The 21,435-nt window shown below is 48.6% G+C and overlaps 1 protein-coding gene across 5 annotated transcripts in view; it reads right to left on the bottom strand.

Annotated features, from left to right (window-relative positions):
- The window catches only part of SYT17 (synaptotagmin 17), a 76,907-nt gene extending 58,468 nt beyond the window's left edge, over positions 1-18,439 (bottom strand). The window contains exons 1-5 of one of the 5 annotated variants that reach the window (XM_060172888.1): positions 17,638-18,439; positions 14,405-16,769; positions 14,200-14,222; positions 13,388-13,536; positions 4,152-4,300 (exon numbers count right to left, since the gene is read on the bottom strand). In XM_060172888.1, the coding sequence (XP_060028871.1) occupies positions 4,152-4,300; positions 13,388-13,536; positions 14,200-14,222; positions 14,405-14,507 (424 nt within the window). In that variant the 5' untranslated portion in view covers positions 14,508-16,769; positions 17,638-18,439. The remainder of the gene's footprint in view (positions 1-4,151; positions 4,301-13,387; positions 13,537-14,199; positions 14,223-14,404; positions 16,770-17,637) is intronic. The other 4 variants (XM_016185341.2, XM_060172886.1, XM_007516540.3 and 1 more) reach the window with 4 other exon arrangements.
- Positions 18,440-21,435: the final 2,996 nt, after the last annotated feature.

Raw genomic sequence — 21,435 nt, 5'->3', positions numbered from 1 at the left:
ATACAAGTAACTAAATCAAACAAACTTACGAATAACAACAATAATAACAGTGACCAAAAAGTCTCTTAGATTCTGTGAGGACTCTGGTGGTGTCAGAGGAGATGGGGACAGAGAGATGAGTGGAGCTCTCCATTTGGTGTGATGGCACAGCAACTTCAGTGGTGGAGGTGGTGAGATGTATTTATTTATTATTTAAAAAAATTTTCACCAGAGGGAGTTGGGCAGTAGCGCAGCGGGTTAAGCGCACTTAGCTCAAAGCGCAAGGACCGGCATAAGGATCCCAGTTAGAGCCCTTGGCTCCCCACCTGCAGGGGAGTCGCTTCACAGGTGGTGAAACAGGTCTGCAGGTGTCTATCTTTCTCTGCCTCTCTGTTTCCCCCTCCTCTCTCGATTTCTCTCTGTCCTATCAAAAAATAACAACAATAATAACCACAACAATAAAAACAACAAGGGTGACAAAAGGGAGTAAATAAATTTTTTAAAAAGGGCAACAAAAGGGAATAAATAAATAACCTAAAAAAAGAAGAAAAAGAGAAAAAAGAAAACTGAGCAGTGCTCTAGTCTCTCCATCTCTTTCTCTCTCTGTATCTCTCTTTATTAAAATCATTGAAATATGGGAGTCAGGTAGTAGCACAGTGGGTTAAGCGCACGTGGTGCGAAGCCCAAGGACCGGCTTCAGGATCCCAGTTCAAACCCCCCGCTCCCCAACTGCAGGGGAGTCACTTCACAAGCAGTGAAGCAGATCTGCAGGAGTTTATCTTTCTCTTCCCTTCTCTGTCTTTCCCTCCTCTCTCCATTTCTCTCTGTCCTATCTAACAATGACATCAACAACAACAACTACCACAAAAATTTTTTTTTCACTAGACCATTGCTCAGCTCTGGCTTAAGGTGGTGTTGGGGATTAAATCTGGCACCTCGAAGTCTCCAAAACAGAAGGCTCTTTGCACAACAATTATGCTATCTCCGTAGCACGAGGTGGTGAGTTTTTTTGTTTTATTTATTCCCTTTTGTTGCCCTTGTTGTTTTATTGTTGTAGTTCTTATTGTTGTCGTCTTTGTTGGATAGAACCCAGAGAAATGGAGAGAAGAGGGGGAGACAGAGAGGGGTAGAGAGAGATAGACACCTGCAGACCTGCTTCACTGACTGAAGTGAACCCCCTGCAGGTGGAGAGCTGGGGGCTCGAACCAGGATCCTTACGCCGGTCCTTGCACTTTGCGCCACCTGCACTTAACCCATTGCGCTACCACCCGACTCCCTGAGGTGGTGAGTTTTATGCACACATACAAAGGTGCATGTGAAATTACAGTCTTAAAATCTTTTAATGTGGTAAACTGATGTTAAAGCAATAAAAACAATTCAGAATACAAAGTTCCTTCATCTTCCAAAATGTTAAACAAATACTGTTTTGTTTTGTTTTCGCCTCCAGGGTTATCGCTGGTGTTTGGTGCCTATACTACAAACCCACCACTCCTGGTGGCCATTTTTTCCATTTTTTTTTCCTCTCTATTTTTATTTGACAGGACAGAGAGAAACTAAGAGGGAAGAAGAAATGAGGGCCAGAAAGAGAGACACCTACAAATCTGCTTCACCATTCATAAAGCGTTCCTCCTGCAGGTAGGGAGCGGGGGACTTGAACCTGGGTTCTTGTGCATGGTGATATGTGCACTTAATAGGGTGCACCAATGCCTGCCCCCCAACAAAAACTATCGCCCTAGTTTTCAGATGGGGAAAGAGATACTTTAATGATATCAGGGTACAGGAAATAGGTGCCTGAATTACTAGCAAGAGTGAGAATCAGGAGTCAAGCTCAGCTTGCCCGAGCCCAGGGTCTAGCTCTGTTACCCTCACTGCCATCACTTTGAGAGGCTGAGTCAGAGTGCTCAGGTGAAGTCCCAACTCCAACTGGTGAACTATGTGCTTTTCTAGGAAAGAGCCATGTAATTCCAGGCACAGTCTTTAGACTCCCTGGGACTCAGTTTCCCCATTTGCAAAACAGAGTCAGTAACAGCACTGACCTCAGAGATTGTGGGGAAACTTCACTGAGCCAATACATAGCACTGAGCACACACATGGTGAGAACTCAGTCAACAGTACCACACTTCAAGGATCCTAACGAGACCCCATGACTAACTGCCTCTTCCTTCCCCATCACTCAGTAGAAGGCACCACTCTCCTAAGTGTCATTCTCACCTTTGCTCATTTCTCCACCCTAGTAAAACGCCCAGGGCATTCTTGTTCTTTTCAAAGAAAGAATTCATTGAGACAAGGTTAACTTACAAAAAAAGCTGGACATGCTGACTGCAAGCAACTTGATGAGTTTATTAGGAAGTACATGAGACCATCCAACAGTTAGTTTATGCCATAGACATATCCACCATCCAGAGGATTCCTCCTGCCTCCTACCTACGCTTTACTGTAGTTATAAGGGCACTTGCCACACAGCCTCCCTCTTAGCAGATGCATAAGAGCAGATCCAGTGTTGTTCACCACCTGGACTAAGCTGTACCATTAACCGTTCAAATGCACTCGCCTTGCACAACTGAAAGCAGCATCCCCCCCACCCCCAAACTCCAGCCTCGGTGCCCACAGACGACTCTCTTCTCCCATGAGTTTAATTATTCTGGATTCCTCAGGTAAGTGGGACTACGCAGTATTTTCTCTCTTATAGTGTCTTTGATAAGTGCCTGGACACTTGCAATAATAGTAGTAGTAGTAATAATAATAACAACAATAGCAGCATCTGAAATCATGAGACCTTTGCCTGGTACACAGCGTGCACTCTGATAACTGCTGAACAGGGACCGCCTGTGTACACAAAGATTAGCAATCATCTAGACCAGCACTAGCTTGTCAGTGATTTAAAACACCCTCATAGCTGTGAACTTTTTACATGTAAAGGAACAGATGAAATTAATTTTAACATTGTATTTGATCTGAGAGACCCAAGATATTATCATTTCAACATGTAACCAATATGAAAATATGTTTAATGGAATACTTTGTACTTTATATTCTCTTTTGGTAATACTGCCTTCAAAAATCCAGCACTTGGGGCCAGGTGGTGGCACACCTGGTTGAAAGCACTGCTTACAGTGCACAAGGACCCGGGTTCAAGCCCCCAGTCCCCACCTGCAGGGGGAAAGCTTCACAAGTGGTGAAGCAGTTCTGCAGGTGTCTCTCTGTCTTACTCCCTCTCTATCTCCCACTTCCCTTTAGGTTTCTGGCTGTCTCTATCCAATAAATAAAGATCATAATAAAAAAATCCAGCACATATGTGACAGGGATGCAGGTCTTGCTTCTCAGGGTAGATCCACTTAAATAAAGCTAATCCCATGTAGCTGCTATGGCTTCTCTAGTACAGAGTGTGGGAGGAAGGCTACCCTCTTGTTTTCCAGCTGGGAACATGCCCTTGAACTTTTCTCAATTCCCTTTTTCCTCCCCAACTACTCCCAGGAAAGATAAGCCAGGAGGCATTTCCACCCGAGTGGATTTATTTCACAAATGCTAAGCTTCCCCTCTAGTTAGTAGACTCAGAACTCTGCTGAATGAGACAACAGAATTGTTTGTGGATGGAAAGGAGGCTGGGAGTCTTTGGGGTTTAGTTTTCTTTCTTTTCCACATCCACGTCAGAGCATTTGGTCAAACATAGTTACTCTGTACATCAAGACAAATAGTGTAGTATAGGCCAAACTCAGCCAGTGGATACATTTTTATTAGGGTTCAAAGTAAGAAAGGGACACTCAGCTCCTGGCACACACCCCCTGGGCCCTGCAGTCATCTGCATTTGCAAGTCCTGCTTAACAACCTGGGAACACAGACGCACTCTGGGACATGGAACAACCTGGGGAATGACACACCCTTGCTCAGCCAATTACCACGTTTGACTCGAGGCACTTGATCAGCAGAATCCAAATCCATCAAAAGGATCCCCTCTGACTGAACTTCACAGTGCAATGCACTCCGGTCACATTTTCATCACCTCAGTCGATGTCATCTCATCTCCTGGGCTATCACCCCCCTCAACCCCCCTCAACCACATCTTTGCTTGGGGATCTCCCTTCACCCAGGGGACCAAGTGGATGGGGGTTTTCATTTGTGGACATGGCCTGGCTTGAGCCTGGACCCCAGTTGGTCCCGGTGGAGACGCTTACTTGAAATCCTTCGGGTCAGGCTGTATGTGGACTTGGATGTGTCTGAGGATGAGCACCTCCGGTCGGGGGAGTTGGTCCGCGGGGTCAGTGGGACATCACTGCTTGTGTGTACAGAGTCCCCGTCCTTGTCACTGCTTCTGCTGGCAATCCTAAAGGAGAGGAGAGATCTCAGTGGCTGCTGATGAATCCCCAGGACTGGCCTCGCTGGCCCTGGAAGCTGGCTACAACAGAGAGCTGTGGAGGACGGTTCACACAAACTGGAACCATGTTAATGTGTTACAGTGTGATAGCCCTAAACTCTCAAGAACATCTTGCTTTCTGCACAAATTGTGAAGCAATATCAATGAGTAGTCTTTCATTTAGAAGGATCAGTCACAAATTTGCATGAGGCTGGGGAGAGTGCTCTGAGGGTAGAGCACACGCATTGCAAATGGGTCAGGCCACTGAGGTGTCCTGGTCTGTCTCCTCCCCCCCATTAAAAAATACACCTTTGGGGCCGGTTGGTGGTGCACCTGGTTAAGCACACAGATTACAATGCTCAAGGATCTGGGTTTGAGCCCCTGATCCTCACCTGCAGAGGGAAAGCTTTGTGAGTGGTGAAGCAGTGCCGCAGGTGTCTCTCTGTCTCTCTCCCTATCACCCCCTTCCCTCTCAATTTCTGTCTGTCTCTATCCAATAAAGATAATAAAAATAGTAGCCTGGGAGGTGGCACAGCAGATAAATCACTGGATTATCAAGAATGAGGTCCTGGGTTCAATCCCTGGCAGCACATGTATCAGAGTGCTACCTGGTTCTTTCCCTCTCACCTCCTATCTTTCTCATTAATAAATAAATAAAATCTTAAAAAATACTTCTTTCTTTAAAAAGATAGTAAAAATAATAAATACATATTTTAATTTTTTAATTTTAATTAAAGAGAGAGATGTTCAGACCAGAGCACTGCTCATCTCTGACTTATGGTGATGCTGGGATTGAACCTAGGATCTTGGATCCTCAGGCATGAAAGTCCTTTGTATAACATTATGCAGTCTCCTCAGCCCATATATACATCTTTGAGTCTTACTTTCTTCATTTTATTTTATTTTATTTTTGCCTCCAGGGCAAAAATAAATTGGTAAATAAATTGGTAGGGCTCAGTGGCTGCACTACAAATCCACTGCTCCTGGTGGTCATTTAATTCCATTTTTGTTGTTGTTGCTGTTATTATTGTTGTTGCTGCTGTTGTTGTTGTTGGATAAGGCAGAGAGAAATGGAGAGAGGAGGCTAAGACAGAGGGGGAGAGAAAAAGAAAGACACCTGCAGACCTGCTTCACCACTTGTGAAGTGAGCCCCCTGCAGGTGGGGAGCCAGGGGCTCAAACCAGGATCCTTGTGCCAGTCCTTGTGCTTTTCACTATGTGTGCTTAACCCAGTGCGCTACCGCATGGCTCCCTTCTTTTATTTTTTAAACCAGAGCACTGCCCAGTTCTGGCTTATAATGGCATGAGGACTGGACCTGGGACCTTGGAGTCCCAGGCGCTAAAGTCTTTTTGCATAGTCACTATGCCATCTCTCTGGCCCAATAAAATCAGAAACAAAGAAAGAGAAAGATAGGTAGATAGATAGATAGACAGATAGACAGGCAGGGAGAGAGAGAAAGAAAGGAAGAAAGAAAGGGGGGAAGAAAGGGGGAAGAAAGAAAATCTTCAAAGCTCAGTATGTAAACAGATTCAGGACAGAGCCACCTGGAGGCGCCATCTTAACTAAGTCAAGACCTGCCAATCATAGTTCTGAGAGGAACCACTGTGGGTGTTTATAGTCATCCCGACTTCTGCAAGTGGCTATTGGTGTTAGGAGTCTTGCTATTTCACCAGCCACTGAGCCTTTAACTTAACATCTTTTTAAAATATCCTGGTACTGCATTGCTCAAGGGCTCTTTGAGTGAAAAACTGAATCAATGATTTCAGGTTTATAGTGTAACATGAAGAAACACCTGTGAATTAGTAGCAGCCATGTCTCAGCGTACTCCCAACAAACACTGAACAACTGAAAAAGCACTGTGGACGGCATGGTGGAGGAAGGAAATGGCACAGATCGAGAGCACAATCTCTGGGTTCAGATTGACCTCAGACAAGTCCCTCTCGCTGAACCTCTTTCTCCCCATCTGTAATATGGGAACAATAGAACCTGCACTGCAGTGCCTAGAATGGTGCTTGGGAGGCTGCACGTAGGTGCTCAATGCATTTTAGCTGATGTTATTACAACGGGATGCCATCAAGATCCCCCAAATAGCCTTCTTTCATACAACCAGGTAAAGACGCTAGCGGGGAGAGGAAAGAGGAGAGAACGGATGGCGTTGCTCTGAAGCCCCAAAGTCTCAAGGTTGTTGACTGATACCTTCCTAGGCTGCCACCCCCAGCCCCCTCTAACATTTAAGCCTGCTGGGGACACTAGTCTTGAAAAACACAAGTTGCAAATTCTATGAGGCCTTCAGCTGCATCGTGAGTATGAGATGAGACTAATCTGGTTTCCACCAAAGGGTAAAAGGGTCAATTTCAGGACAAGACCAATCAGGTTATCCTGTGGGGTGTGTGTGTGTGTGTGTGTGTGTGCGTGTGCGGAGGGTGCCCAGACCTTGCACTCCTTGCTCTAGACATGTAAAAGGTGGATGCAGAGACTGGGAGGTGGCTTGGAGTCAAGTGTGTGTCATCCATGCATATGGCCCTGGGTTCAATCCCCAGCCCCACAAGGGAAAACTGAGGACTGAAATGTGTGGAGATCATGAATGATGGTGAAGTCTTTTGATTTCTCTTTTTCCCATTCTTTCAAAAAATAAAGAATAAAAATTGGGCAGGGAGCTATCTCAGAAGTGTCACCCATATGTGAAGCCCAAGGTCCATTCCCTGTCACAGCACTTTTTTTTTCTTTAAAGGGAACGCATGCCCTGAAGAGTGGGTGGGAAGGTAGAGGAGGGGAAGGCACAGAAATGGGGCTGCACTCTAGTCTTCACTCTCCTCTGTCCCTTCAGTGGAAGCAACAGCATTTCTCAGACAGGCCGAACGAAAAGCTGTGGCCACTGGGACAACCTTTACACCCAGGGCCCTGTGCCCTGGTTGTCACACCTTCCCTTGGGAAGTCCTCTTCAGTCAGTTTCCAAGGATCAAACAGCCCACCGCTGCCTCCTGAAACCCTGATGAGTCCTCAGACACAAGTGCTAGTGTGTGCTTGAGCTGTCCCCTCAGCGGTCAGGCCTCCTTGCCCCTCCTCAGCAGCCCAGCCATGCTGTTCCCTCAGCCCCTCACCTTCACCTGTTAGGATTCAGTGCCAATGACACCTCTGAGCAGAGGACCCACCCTATGCCTGTTTGAGCCTTTCCCCTCTCCGACACCACACACAGCTCAGCTCTGGCTTCTTCTCCTTTTGTGTGTTTGTTTGTTTTGTAGCACCAGGATCTCTCCCATCCACAATTTCACTGCTCCCCACTGGCTTCTTCATTCCTTTTAAATTTCAGAGAGAAAGAGGCAGAATGAGAGGTAACACGGCTTCTCCTGGTGCCATGGTGCTCCTGTGTAGTGGCCAGTTTCAAACCTGGGTTACGTGTATACTCAGGCTTGAACCTGAGTCACGTGCATGGCAGACCAGGTGTCTTCCCAGATGAATTATCTTGCCAGACCTCGGGTGCAAACTTTACCAAGCTCAGGGGCCCAGGTTCAAGGCCTGGCACCACTATGTGAGCACTATCTTAAAGGGGAAGCTTCGAGAGTCGGGCAGTAGCGCAGCAGGTTAAGCGCACATGGCGCAAAGCACAAGGACTGGCATAGGGGTCCCGGTTCGAGCCCCCGGCTCCCCACCTGCAGGGGAGTCGCTTCACAGGCGGTGAAGCAGGTCTGCAGGTATCTATCTTTCTCTCCCTCTCTCTGTCTTCCCCTCCTCTCTCCATTTCTCTCTGTCCTATCCAACAACGATATCAATAACAACAACAACAATAACTACAACAACAATAAAAAGACAACAAGGGCAACAAAAGGGAAATAAATAAAAAATTAAAAATAAAAGGGGAAGCTTCACAAGTGGTGGAGCAGTGCTGTGGTCTTTTTTTTTAAATATTTATTTTATTTATTTATTCCCTTTTGTTGCCCTTGTTGTTTTATTGTTGTAGTTATTATTGTTGTTGTCATTGTTGGATAGGACAGAGAGAAATGGAGAGAGGAGGGGAAGACAGAGAGGAGGAGAGAAAGATAGACACCTGCAGACCTGCTTCACCGCCTGTGAAGCGACTCCCCTGCAGGTGGGGAGCCGGGGTTCAAACTGGGATCCTTATGCCGGTCCTTGTGCTTTGCACCACCTGCGCTTAACCCGCTGCGCTACAGCCCGACTCCCTGTGCTGTGGTCTTTGATGCAGGCTGGAACAAAATGCTGTGGCCACTGGGACAGCCTCCACACCCTGTGCCCAGCCGGTCTCCAAGAATCAGCCTTTCTCCTCTGCCCTCCCTCCCTCTGTATTTTATCTGTGATTGAAAGGGGGAAAAAGACAGTCTGTTGGATGTGGGAAATTGTGTCAGCACAAAACCCTGGCAGCAGAACAAGGCAAGTTTCATCCTTAGAACAAACATGAGTTAGAAATTAGTTGCTGGGGAGTCGGGCGGTAGTGCAGCAGGTTAAGCACAGGTGGCACAAAGTGCAAGGACCAGCATAAGGATCCCAGTTCAAGCCCCTGGCTCCCTACCTAAAGGGGAGTCGCTTCACGGGTGGTGAAGCAGGTCTGCAGGTGTCTTTCTCTCTCCCCCTCTCTTTCTTCCCCTCCCCTCTACATTTCTCTGTCCTATCCAACAATGATGACATCAATAATAACAACAATAAAATAAAACAAGGACAGCAAAAAGGGAAAATAAATAAATATTTTTTAAAAAGAAAGAAAAATATAAAAAAATGTTGTAAAATAAAAGAACTTAGTTGCTGGGCTGGGTGGTGGTGCACTTGGTTGAGTACAACATGCAAGGGCCTGGGCTCAAGCCCCTGGTCCCCATCTGCAAGGGGAAAGCTTCACAAACAGTGAAGCAATGCTCCAAGAAGTCTTCATCTCTCTTCCTCTCTATCTTCCCCTTCCCTTTTGATTTCTCTGTATCTATCAAGTAAATAAATAAATAAAATATTAAAAGTTCCCCCCTTTACAGATGGGTTGAGAGCAGGGATGGAAGACTCACTGGCCCTGTTAAAGAGAAGAACCAGGGAGTTGGGCGATAGCACAGCGGGTTAAGGATCCCGGCTCAAGCCCCCAGCTCCCTACCTGAAGAGGAGTTGCTTCACAAGTGGTGAAGTAGGTCTGCAGGTGTCTATTTTTCTCTCCCCCTCCCTGTCTTCTCCTCTCTCCATTTCTCTCTGTTCTATCTAATAACAATGATATCAATAACAACAACAATAATAACTACAACAACAATAAAAGGCAACAAAATGGAAAATAAATAGAAAAAATATAAAAACATAATAAAAAATAAAAAGAGAAGAAGCAGGGGTCTGGGCAGTGGCGAAGAGGGTTAAGTGCACATGGTGCAAAGCACAAGGACAGGCATCAGGATCCCAGTTCCAGCCCCTGGCTCCCCACCTGCAGGGGGGTAGTTTCACAGGCGGTGGTGTCTACCTTTCTCCCCTCCTCTCTTGCTGTCTCTCTGTCCTATCCAGCAATAATGACAGCAATAACAACAACAACAACAATAAACAACAAGGGCAACAAAAGGGAAAAATATCCTCCATGAGCAGTGGATTCATAATGCAGCCACCAAGTCCCAGTGATAAACCTGGAGGCAAAAAAAAAAAAAAAAACCACAGAGTTCGCAGAGTTTGGCAACCCCCGAGACTGAACCACAAGCTCTGTGCTTCAGGGACACCCTGTGGGGTCTGGGGAACTTTGCACTCCACTCTCTGGTGCAAACAGCCTGACTTTATGTTGCTCCCCAAGGATTCAGCTGGACTGTACACTTTTTCTGACCCTCAGCCACCCAGCATAGCCAAGGAAAAGGAGGGGCCCATGTGACTGGTGTGCTCATCTGCCACACATCACCCCACAGGGAGGCACAGCCTGCTGTTCTTGGCTCAGATGTCACAGCAGGCAGAGCAGTGCAGAGCCCATGCACTTGACATTTCCACTCCCTGCCTGTTTGGTAACATGCAGCTGCCCACTCAGTAAATAAATCTGGGGGAAAACACAAGCTGTGGACTCGCTTTTTTGAATGACTTAACCCACAGCTCCCTTTCATGGAACCTTTACAGGTTCCTCTTAACATGTTCTATCGTGTTGAATGCTGAAAATGCGCTGAGTGCTGCATAGGATTTGAGAACTTTGGTTCATCCTCAGAACCAGGGAGGTCATGGACAGTTCATCAGGCTGTAGACTGCACAACTAAGGTAGTGCCATTCATAATGGCCACTGCGTGAATGGGGCATCCTGAGGTTGTGTGGAGGGTTGGCCCTGTTGGGAGGGTTCCAGTCTACTTCTCTCCTTGTGGCAAAACCAAAAGAAATGTCTTTCCACATGGTTCCAACTGCTTGCCTGCAACTCCTTACACAAAGAGATAGTAACTGAATCAAAACACAACTGTCTTCCAAGTCAGTGTTAGAACCCAAGTTGTGGGTCTATGATACTCAGTCTTCGAGTGTCTGGGGAGATAAAGGAATCTGTGATTCTCAGTGTCCATCAGAATTGTCACTGATTTAGAAAAAAAAATCCAAATTCCTGGGCGAAGAGACAGCTCATCTGGTAGAACGCATGCCTTCTCAGGCACAAGGCACTGGATTCAATCTGCAGCACCACATGGGAGCACCAAAAACTATTCCATGTTGAGTCTCTCTCCTCACTCTCTCCTTCTGCTTCTTCCTCTCTTCTGTACCTCCCTTTCTTTAAAATAAGAATTAAGGTGTCAGTGAGATAGTTCACCTGAGGGGCAGGCAGGCAGCACCTGCTTTGCCATGCACACAACTCAGGTCTGAAGCCCCAGCGTACTAATGGGAGTACTATAGCACTAGGGAGAAACTTCAGTGCTGCGTTATCTGTCTTTCTGAGAAAGTTAGCCTAGAGTGGCAAGATCCCAGCAGATAATAAAAGTAAGGAACAAAAATAGTTGACCTGGGAGCAGTGGTATTGGACCTGTAGGTGTAAAATCCCCTGCATGTGACGCATGAGTGGTCTAGCTTGGTTCATCCATCCCATAGAGCCAGGTGCACAGGGTGTGCTAAAGAAATAAACACTAGAGAAACTGAGAGTAGTGTTCCTATTGTATGACTGGCCAGTTCAGGTGGTCAAATTCTGTCATCTGTGTGTGTGTGTGTGCGTGTGCATGTGTGTGTGAAAAGACCAATAAAAACCCTGCCGTCACAGAGCTGGCAATCTTCTAAGCACAATGTTAAAAGCACCAGATGGTCTAAGTCAACCTCTGCCACACAGACTGCTGGGAAGTGAGAATGATCCCTTGACTCATAAGTTTGTCTCAGCAAATACCTCAGCTTTCTAACAGACACCTGCAGGATTCAGGTTAAAACCATGACAGGTGACAGAGTTCCTTAACATTGCCTTTATATCACTCTGAAGAATCACTTTTTAAACTTTTTATTATCTTTATTTATTTATTGGTAGAGACAGCCAGAAATTGAGAGGGAAGGAGGTGATAGAGAGGGAAAGAGATAGAGAGACACATGCAGACCTACTACATCACTCGGGAAGATTTCCCCCAGCAGGTGGGGACAGGGGGCTCGAACCCACATCTCTGTGCACTGTAACATGCACACTCAACCAGGTGCACCACCTCCTGGCCCCTTAAAGAATCTCTATCCATGTCTACTAATAAAATTAGATACCTACTACCTAGCTGAATACCTTATGTACCTCATTCCTCTTACTAATTCTATGGACTCCATTATTGCTCCTTTCTTTTTCTTTTTTTTTTTTTAATTTCTTTATTGGGGAATTAATGTTTTACATTCGACAGTAAATAAAATAGTTTGTACATGCATAACATTTCCCAGTTTTCCATATAACAATACAAGCCCCACTAGGTCCTCTGTCATCCTTCTTGGATCTGTATTCTCCCCACCCACCCACCCACACCAGTCTTTTACTTTGGTGCGATATGCCAATTCCAGTTCAGGTTCTACTTGTGTGTGTGTGTTTTTCTTCTTCTGATATTACTCCCTTCTTACAGATGAGGAGACAGAGCAAAAACAAAATCACATTTATGATTACCAGCAAGATGTTGAACATTCTTTCGCCCCATTCCATCAACTAATCCATGCAGTCGCTAAAACAACCCAATGAGACACTTATCTTTATCACCCCCGTTTTCAGAGGGAAAATCAAGCACAGAGAGACCAAGCAACTTGCTCAAGGGCACAGAATGGGGGGGGTAGTATAAGCAATAGAACTGAAACTCACAAAGCCCAAAAAGGTCATATTGTGTCGAAGCATGTGGTCCTTGCTTCTAAAAATCAAGCTATTAAGGCATGACACCCCTATCCCCAAACTCAAAAGAAAAAGGAGGACACCAGAAACTTCCAGAATCTCAACCCAAGGACTTATCAAAGGCACTGGGCCCTTGCATTGCTTCTCCCTCTCTAGATGAATCCCCTTTCTCTCTGTGTGGTGAGAACTTTTATGATGATTCCTGAAACTTAGAGGGGCTGTGGTCCCAGAGCCCTGACTCTACCCAGCCCCTGGCGACGTTCCTCTCTCAGGCACACATGGCTGAGATGCTTCAAAACTGCATTCCCAAAATATCTGAGCGACTGGCAGATGGAGATGTTGTGTGCAGGCGCGGGAGGAGAGTGAGTTGGAAATAAAATGAGAGATGCCAGAGAGAACATAAACAGCGTTGGAGGACAGGATGGAGCCTGGAGGTGCTCTTCTCTGTCCCTCTTAAACTCCCTTTTAGCCCTGACAAAAGGCACTTGTGTGTCTACTCCCTCTACCCACCAGTGGTGACAGACATCTCTGGAGCATCTTGGCTGGGCCAAGTGCATGGGACAGTCCGTCCCACTTGACTGAGTGAAAATCTTTAGAATTAGGACATCCCTGGAAGAACAGAGATGCTTGGAGGTGGAAAGTGATACAGTTCACACCTCTGCATTCAAGTCCCACCACCACTGGTCCCACCAGCTTTCCAAGAACAACAGAGCACTGTGATCCCTCTTTCATACCCCAAATTCTCCCTCAGGCCACCCCAGGAAAGGTCTGAAGATTGCTTTCAAGGAAGAGGAGAGATTGGGACTTACAGCCAGGGAGGAGTCTGGGCAGGGAAAGGTCCCAGGATTTCAACTTCATCTTCACTCGACTGGCAGCAACTGGACTCATAGCACTTCTGACAGCAGTGGCGGCAGGTCCATCTGCACAGCAGCAGGTCCGAGATTCTAGAAAGAAAACCCTGCAGCCATTGGGGGGTGGTGGACAAAGGGAGGAGGGGGAATGAGGGGGGAGGGGCAGAGAGGAAGAAGAGGGAAAAAATACCCGGAATTACAAGCAGCTTTTCCCTGGTGAGAAATAATGACATTCAGGAGGTCTGTCTCCAATGAGGAACACTTAGCACAAAGTGTTTTCCATTTCTATTTACCAACTGCAGGCACAGAGATGGCAAACACCAACTTGCTGGCACCCTTAATAGTCAGCCAAACATTTGCAGGTATTTTCTTTCGTAGTTTCTGTGAGCATCTTTCCTGACAAGGTGGGTGGTTGATACAATATGGTGAGGGCTATACAATATGTTCTGGAGACACGATGAACACTAACTACTCTGTCCTCTTGAAATGAAAGCCCAGAATTCACAGCTCTCTATATGCCTTTTAAATCATCTTGGTAGCATGAGAGTAGACAGAGATGATCAAACAGAGGAAGCCGGGCCGGGGAGGGCAACCCATCTTGACAAGTGAAGTCTGTTTTATGGGACCTGCCTGGCAGAGAAAGGCAGGAACACTGCCTGACGACCGGCTTCGGTTATTGTTTCCCGGTCACTATCCGCACAGCTCCACACAAGACTCCAAAATGAACAGTGATGAGAAAGCAGACCACATGAATCATCAAATTAACCCACCTCGTTTAATGGTTCCAACTGCCCTTTTAGAGATCCGTGATGCAGCCATGAGGGTGCAGGGGGAAGAGAAGGTGCAAAAAGAGACAGACAAGACCAGTTTAGCAATAGTCCAGCAACTCGAAGAAAAAAAAATCTTTCTTTTTTTCTTTCCTTTTTTTCCCCCCCCCCCTTTTGGTTAAAGCACTGCATCTTTCTTTTCACTTACCATTCTGGAAAGGGAGCTGGCTTGCTAACAAGGTGTTGCTAGCTTCTGGGCTGCTGGTAGCCTCCTGGCTAACCAAGCCCGAGTAGATGGGAAACTTGAGCATTTCGATCTGATTTGCACCGTATGCTGTTATGAATCAGTGCGGGTGGATGGATAGTCATGCTATCCAACGCTGCCACACTTGAGAAGAGCAAACCTTCCTCTACAGAAATAGCTGGGAAGCCAAGCTGAAGGACATGACTAGCTACCGTGCAGGCAGTCAATGCAGTGACTGACACTGGTCTTCCCCCTCCCTGTCTGCCCCCCACCCTCCCGGAGGCCCTACCTTCCAAATCTGCTCCAATAGTGATGGTGGGGAGCTTCATATGACCACCCACAAATGGAGCAGAAAGGGAAGGCAGAATGGTCCCTGGGAGGGAGGAGGGAAGGGCTGCTTTCACAGCCCCACCCACCCCCTCACCTAGTCTTCTCAAAGATTCCCACCCCCTATTGCAGGGAAGATTGTAGATGGCTTCCTAAATGGGTCCCAAGGAGTCCCCATCCCAACCTGGGACATTCTGGAAATGAACTCAGGTGGGGTATGAACTCAGAAAATTGACTCAAGAGGCTGTGATCCTTGACAGTTATTTTTCTAGGAGGAGGTTTCTCTTTGGTCGCCTTGTCTGTTCACCTCTAACAAATCCTGTTTCCAGCTAGAGTTTCATAAACAATATTATTCTCACTGTGTTTGTTTTTCCAGATGCCTTCTGTTCATATCAAGCGATTCTGGCTCCCTGTCATGGCAGTGGATGAAGTTTTCTTTTTGTGGGATTTTACAAAGTCAAATAAAAAAACTGAGTACATTTACAGAGAAAGAGACTAAGTTAATAACACCAAAGGTGGTACGTAGCTTATGAAAAAAATTCAAAATCTTTGGAGAAGTAAATAAAGGATTGCAGTTTGGGAAACAAAGTCCCCAGCACTGAGCACAAACTCAACCAAGAGCAAAAGTCAAACCAAATAAAGAGCAAGACCTGAAGGTGCTGGGGAGTCAGGCAAGAGCCCAGTGGAGAAGCTCCTCACCACAGGGCCAGCACACAACCTGGCCAAGTCAGGGCCCCCTCTGAGCCTCAGTTACTCCTCATTAGCAGAAGGGCTAAGTTAGACACTGACTCTGCAAATGAGTGTATTGCCCAGCTGCAAAAACTATCTGCACCCTCCTGTGGCTTAGGTGAACAAGGTGGTTTGCCAAGATAGCCTGGAACCCACCAGGCATTAGGGAACACACTGAACAAAGCAGCAGAAAGAACTGTCCTCTGGGGCTGACTGGAGAACTCACACTCAACAATGATTATGACAGTGTGCAAAGACAAAGGGGTACTTCACGGCAACCCAAACGCAAATCTACAAATCCAGTAGCCATCAAAAGAGGACCCATATATGAAGCCAGGTGATAAGGCCACCCCAGGGTCCTCACTGAGAAACAACCCAAGGTCAGTGTCCAAGATGAAGATCAGGGAGCTAAGAGCAGTGAAAGGAGATTGGGGTGGGGGGTGTCCGCAGGCATGCTGAGCCTCTCCTCATACAGTGGCCAAATGGAGGAGAACCTATTCAAGTCTGAAAGGACTGGTAGAAGAACCCAGATATTCTAGAACAGGGCCAGGCAAATGACAGTTCTCAGCCAAATGCTGCCCATAGCCTGCTCTTGGATTCTCAGACAGCCTTCTAGCTAAGAATGGCTTGCACACCTGTAAGTGGCTGGAAAAAGTCAGTGGAAGATGGATACATTCGACTTAGGCAAAGCATAGGAAATTAGAATTTCAGAGTTCACAAATGGAATGTTACTGGGATGCAGCCACGCCCACCCAGCCACTACAGTCCAGGGCTGTGCAGCATCACAGCTGAGAGAAGCCCTCAAAGAAAACATTTTCTAGCTGGTCCTTGACATGAAGAGAAAGAAGGCAAGTCCATATGGCTGGCCCAGCTCAGACTAGAGGCTTGACCCATCTCCTACCCAACAGCTGTGTGGCTCAGGAAAGTCCCTTAGCCTCTCTCCACCCAAACAGGTCACTCAGAGCCTAAGACAGCTGTTTTAACATTTATTTGTTGCTAACTTGTGCGCTCTGAAGGGCAGGGTTCATGCTGTTTTCACAGTTCTATCCACAGTGCCCACAATAAACACTTGGTTGGTGGCCAAGTGTCTGTTGACTGACTGTTGAATAGTCCCTGCCCATACACAACATCCAACACTCCGTGTACAGTAAACATGACCTTCTCTGAACTTGAAAAGAGGAGCTCGGGATTCCATGGCAGGAAAGGCAGTGGAGCTCCTCTAAGCCAGGAAGGGGTGGGGATGCAGGTGGCAGAGCTTCCTGGCAGGCTAAGTCTATGGACAAGAGGAGGGCCGTGTCAGCTAGAGTGGGACTAGGGAGCCAGCAGCACCCCAGCTACGACCCCTGGGGGGTCGAGTAATGAGTCCAGCTGCACCCCAAGTGTGGAAGCCTTTAGGCTTCTCCATGGAGCTCGGAGGAGCCAACCCCCTGCAGCAGCAGCTCAGCGGGTATGACCTTGGCGCTGACCTGCCATCGCTTCCCCTGAACTGTGAGGAGAGGTCTCTTAAGTCAGGCTGCTCCCACCCTCCACCCCCAAGAGATGCTTAGAAATAATTCCAGTCCAAGGATGGGGGGGCTCCCCAAGGTGAAGGGGTCCCCAACTCCGAGTGCAATGACCGGTTGGCCCCAGCACGGCCACAGGCACCCCACTCCTGTGTCCCCCACCCCTCTTGCACCCAGTGCCCGGGAAAGACGACGTCCTTGTCCCTCTGGCCAGAACAGCTGCCTCGGGCTCGCCCGCCAATTAGCCAGATCCGTCACCACGGCAACGGCAGCTGGCGCGCCCCAGGCCGCCCTCCCCCAGCCCCTCTCCTGAGGTGGGGTGCCAGGGGGAGGGGAAGGGGCAGTGGGGGAGAAAAGTCCTCCCCATCCCCCCCTCCCCTCCGGGGACGGCGAGGGTGTGCCCGCGGAGTCCACCTGGGCGCCCTCCCTCCCTCCTGGGGTCTGGGGGGTCCCCAGCCTCTTTTCTTGGGGCGCGCCCCCACCATTACACAGGTGCCTGCGTTCGGGCACCTTTATTTTCTCGAGGCAAGTTTGTGGGAGCCTAGTCGTCAGACCTCTCTCCTTTCCCAGCTAGCCGGGTCTGAAGGGGCGAGGCCCCCCGACACCCCATCGCGGACCTGGCCCCCGGCCCCAGCCTACCTGGATGTACGCCATTTTCGCCCGCGCGCGCTCACTCCGGCCCGGGCATGGCGCCGCCACGGCCACTTTGCCCTCGCCAACAGGGGAGGGGGGAGACAGCCAAGGGGGGAAAGCCAGAAAACGGCAGCCGGGTGGCCCCAGACGTGACTGGCGTGACTGATGAGAGGCGCCCGCCCCTCCGCCGGCCGCCCCGTCCTTGCCTTGCCCTGCGTTCCGGCTCCCCGAGTCCGAGGGGCTGCCTGTCAGGTCGGAGAGCCCTGGAGCCGAGCCCCCGCCCCCCACCCTGGCCTCCCTTGCTGTCCCGCGCTCCCCCCGAGGCGCCCCCAGGCTGGAGTCAGGCCGGGGCCCCCGGGGAGGGTGCCCGGGGGCAGCCGCAGGGACTGCAGCGACCCGGGTGCAGGCGGGGCTGGAGCTGCCGGGGCCCGTGCGCCGGAGGCGGGGGAGGGGACGGGGCCCGGGCCTGGGGTGGGCGGGGGCGGCGCTCGGTCAGCCCAGCCGGTCACTGGGGGCCAGCGCCCATTCAGAGCAGAGCCCCCGGGCGGCAGCGAAGCCCGCAACGCACGGTCCAACCCGCCGCGGAGTCTGGAGCCGGGAGAGACCTCCCCATCCAGACCTCTCCCAGGCCAGGTTGGGAAAACTTTATTCCCGCCCCACCTGACGCGCCTAGAACTGGTGCAATGAGAGAAGCGGAGGCCAGAAGAACGGGGGCCTCGAATAAAGGTGGGTGCTGAGGGCCCAAGGGAGGTGGTGCAACCGAACCCGAGGGGGCGCGCGGAGCGGACACCCCAGTGCCCTAAACCTGCGGGAGTTGCGCCCTGGGCGCAACAGGTCTGGCGCGGGGCGGCCTGGCAGCGCCACCCAGCGTCTCGCCCGGCATCCTGCGCGCCTCCGCCGGCTCCGAGCTCCGCGCCAGGGAGCTTGCGCCCTGGGGCGTGTCCACCCGCCCGCCGCCTGCCGGCGTGGCTGGGACTCCCGCGGCCTGGAGGCCTTCGCGGGACCGGTCCTCCCACCCCAAGGCCGCAGCTGGAGCCGATTCTCTACCGAAGGACTTGAGGTGGAATATTGCCCTCCGTTGGTTGGCTTTTGTGTCCAGCCATCTCCAGTTGCCAGTCACCAATGCCTTGTCCTTTTAACCTCCCAATGCTTGTCTTTCAGAAAAGCGACATAAAAACTCCACCCTGATTATTCTCAAGGGCTGTGCTGTGGAGTAAATGAGAAATTGAAAGTGGAAATAATACAAGATGTAAAGGGCATATGTGGTGACCTAGTGTGCCTATGCATTTTTTTTAATAGCATGCATTTCATTTGTAGCGCAGGGCATGTCGCATGTTGAGCGAGGCACATATCAGCAGGGGTGTTTCCTTCCATCCCCTGCCTCCCTCTACATCTACCACCACTCTTTCAGAATGTGCTTTCGAATGGTTTTGCTGCTATTTATTTATAAAAGAGAGAGAGGGGGGAAAAGGAGATGGAACCAGAGCATCCTACTGATGGAACTCATTCTTGAGAGTTCGACACTTTACCCACTGCCCCTCTTCCAGGTCACTGTTGCTATTACCTCCTCTTTACTTGAAGAGTGTGATGTTGTTATTTCCCTCCATTTACACATATGGAGACTGAGGTGCTAATGGGTATCCAGGCATCCATCCTATCCAGGCATGACTGCTGAGAGCTGGAGGCAGCAACCTTTGAAGCCAGTGGTCTGCAAACCTAACCTTGGTGTTTTCATCTGCAGTGTGTCATCAGCATGGAGGGGAGGGATTCTTGGTGAGGAGTGGGTTTCCCACTGGAGAGGGACCTACCCACATGGATGCTTCTGCAAGGCAGTGGGACTGAGGGATGTGGAGGAGTTCGACAAGTGTACTCATGAAGAAAACCTAAGCTTTTGGAAACCATGTGCCAGGCACTGTTTTCAGTCTTTCACACAAACTGAATCTTTTCATTCTCTGAGCACTGTGAGGTGTATTCTGTTAAGACCCTATGCTTTAGATGAAGGGGGGAGGCATAAATTTATAACTTCCCCAGGAGGAGTATGGGATAAAGGAGATGTGGGGTTCAAACTTAGTCTAAACAGGACTCCCTCCCCAACCACTGGGCAGAGGGATGAAATGCTAGGTCCCTGAAGACTACACTTGAAGCCATCTGAAGACACCAAGCACCCCTCCTTCAATAAAGGACGTTATAAAAGTGGGATAATAGAAGGCACCTTTGCAGTTAGCAAATGCCTTAGTGTATGTAGAGTACCCGGCAAGTTGTTGAATGAGTTGTCATTCTTGTTGAATGAGTTGATGGGCACTAGCAAGAGCTAATGTGTCTGTTCCCTCCTTTGCAGCCAGTTTTAGGACTGTGCACTAAGCACTTCATGTGCATCCTTGTTTAATCCTCATCAGGGCTCTACAGGTGACAGTATTGGGGCCCCTGTTCACAGGCGAGAAGGCTGCAGCTTGAGAGGAAAAGTGACTCATCAGGTAAACAGGTGAAAAGCGACAGGTTCTCTAAAGCCTCATATCCTATCTCCAGTGAAATAACGGATGAGAAGTCATCCTAAGTCCAGGGAGTGTCCAGTGTCATCTGAGACTGACTTTCCCACAAGCCCTACCTGCCTTCACAAGGACTCAGACTCCAGCTCTGAGATTTAGCCAGGACTCAGTGCTGTGCGTGTTTGGATGAGGAAGTCAGCACATTCACAGATCTCAGTGGGGAGTTCCCTCTCCAGGGTTCTAGTGAATGCAGGGTGTTGCATATGACCTGTGGAATAATAGAGGAGCATAGGGATCTGTGGAGGTACAGACCCATTTGGTGTGGTGAGGGTCAGAGAAAGTGTCTGAGAGGGTGGCACACTCCCAGAGAGATAGAGAATGGGACAGCTATCAGGGGAGGGGATGGGATATGGAGATCGGGTTGTGGGAATTGTGTGGAGCTGTACCCCTCTTACCCTACGGGTTTTGTTAATGTCTCCTTTCTTAAATAAATAAAAAAGAAAAAGAAACAAAAAGTTGCCTCTCCATTATTATTAACATCTAGTTGAAATTTAGTGCCTCTTTCCAGAATGAATATGGACAAAAATCACAACCATATTAGCACTTACCTGGGACTTTGTCACCAGCAGAAGTCACGTATATTCATTTCACCTCACAGTTGCTGCAAATAACCTAAGATTTCATTTACACTCTTTACTATTTGAAAATGGCAACAGCCATTAGACACACTAGATCTTTCTATTTAATGCTTTAGTGGAGCAGCACATTCATTACCCTATTTAAATTGCTTTTACTATTTTGATAACTGTATACCTATATAATTACAATTTCATATAATCTTATTGAGTCAACTGTATGGTTTTAAAAACATTTTTTTTCCTGCTGGCTTCAATAGATTAGCAAGGGTTCCATGTCATAGGTCCACTAGCTTGAAGGTAAGAGTGAGAACTGCTGACAAGAGCCAGGTGAGATTCTGCAGGGGGAGGGGCTGGTGCCTGGCACCTTAGTTGGTCCCCTGGAAGAGCAAGAAGGGTCATACTTGGAAAGCTTTCAATAGATGTGCATGTATGTCTATGTCTGTGTCTCTCTATGTCTATGTCTATTGACAAGGATAGGCAAGCCTGGAGTAGGGAAGTTGTTATTCTAATGCAGACAAGAAGTGATCTAAGGTTGTGACAGTGAACCAGAAGCAGGAACTGGATGAGCTGTGAAAGACAGCTTTGCTGGAAGAAAGCAGGTTTCTGGAGGAGCTGCGCTTCTGTTTGCATATGTTGAGCCTCAGATATATATTAGAGCTCCTGGGAGAAAACCAATGAAA

Source organism: Erinaceus europaeus, chromosome 15 (genome assembly GCF_950295315.1).
Source record: "Erinaceus europaeus chromosome 15, mEriEur2.1, whole genome shotgun sequence".
Classification (NCBI taxonomy): Eukaryota; Metazoa; Chordata; class Mammalia; order Eulipotyphla; family Erinaceidae; genus Erinaceus; species Erinaceus europaeus.
The sequence above is the reverse complement of the archived record's forward strand: the minus strand, read 5'-3'. Positions and strand labels throughout refer to the sequence as shown.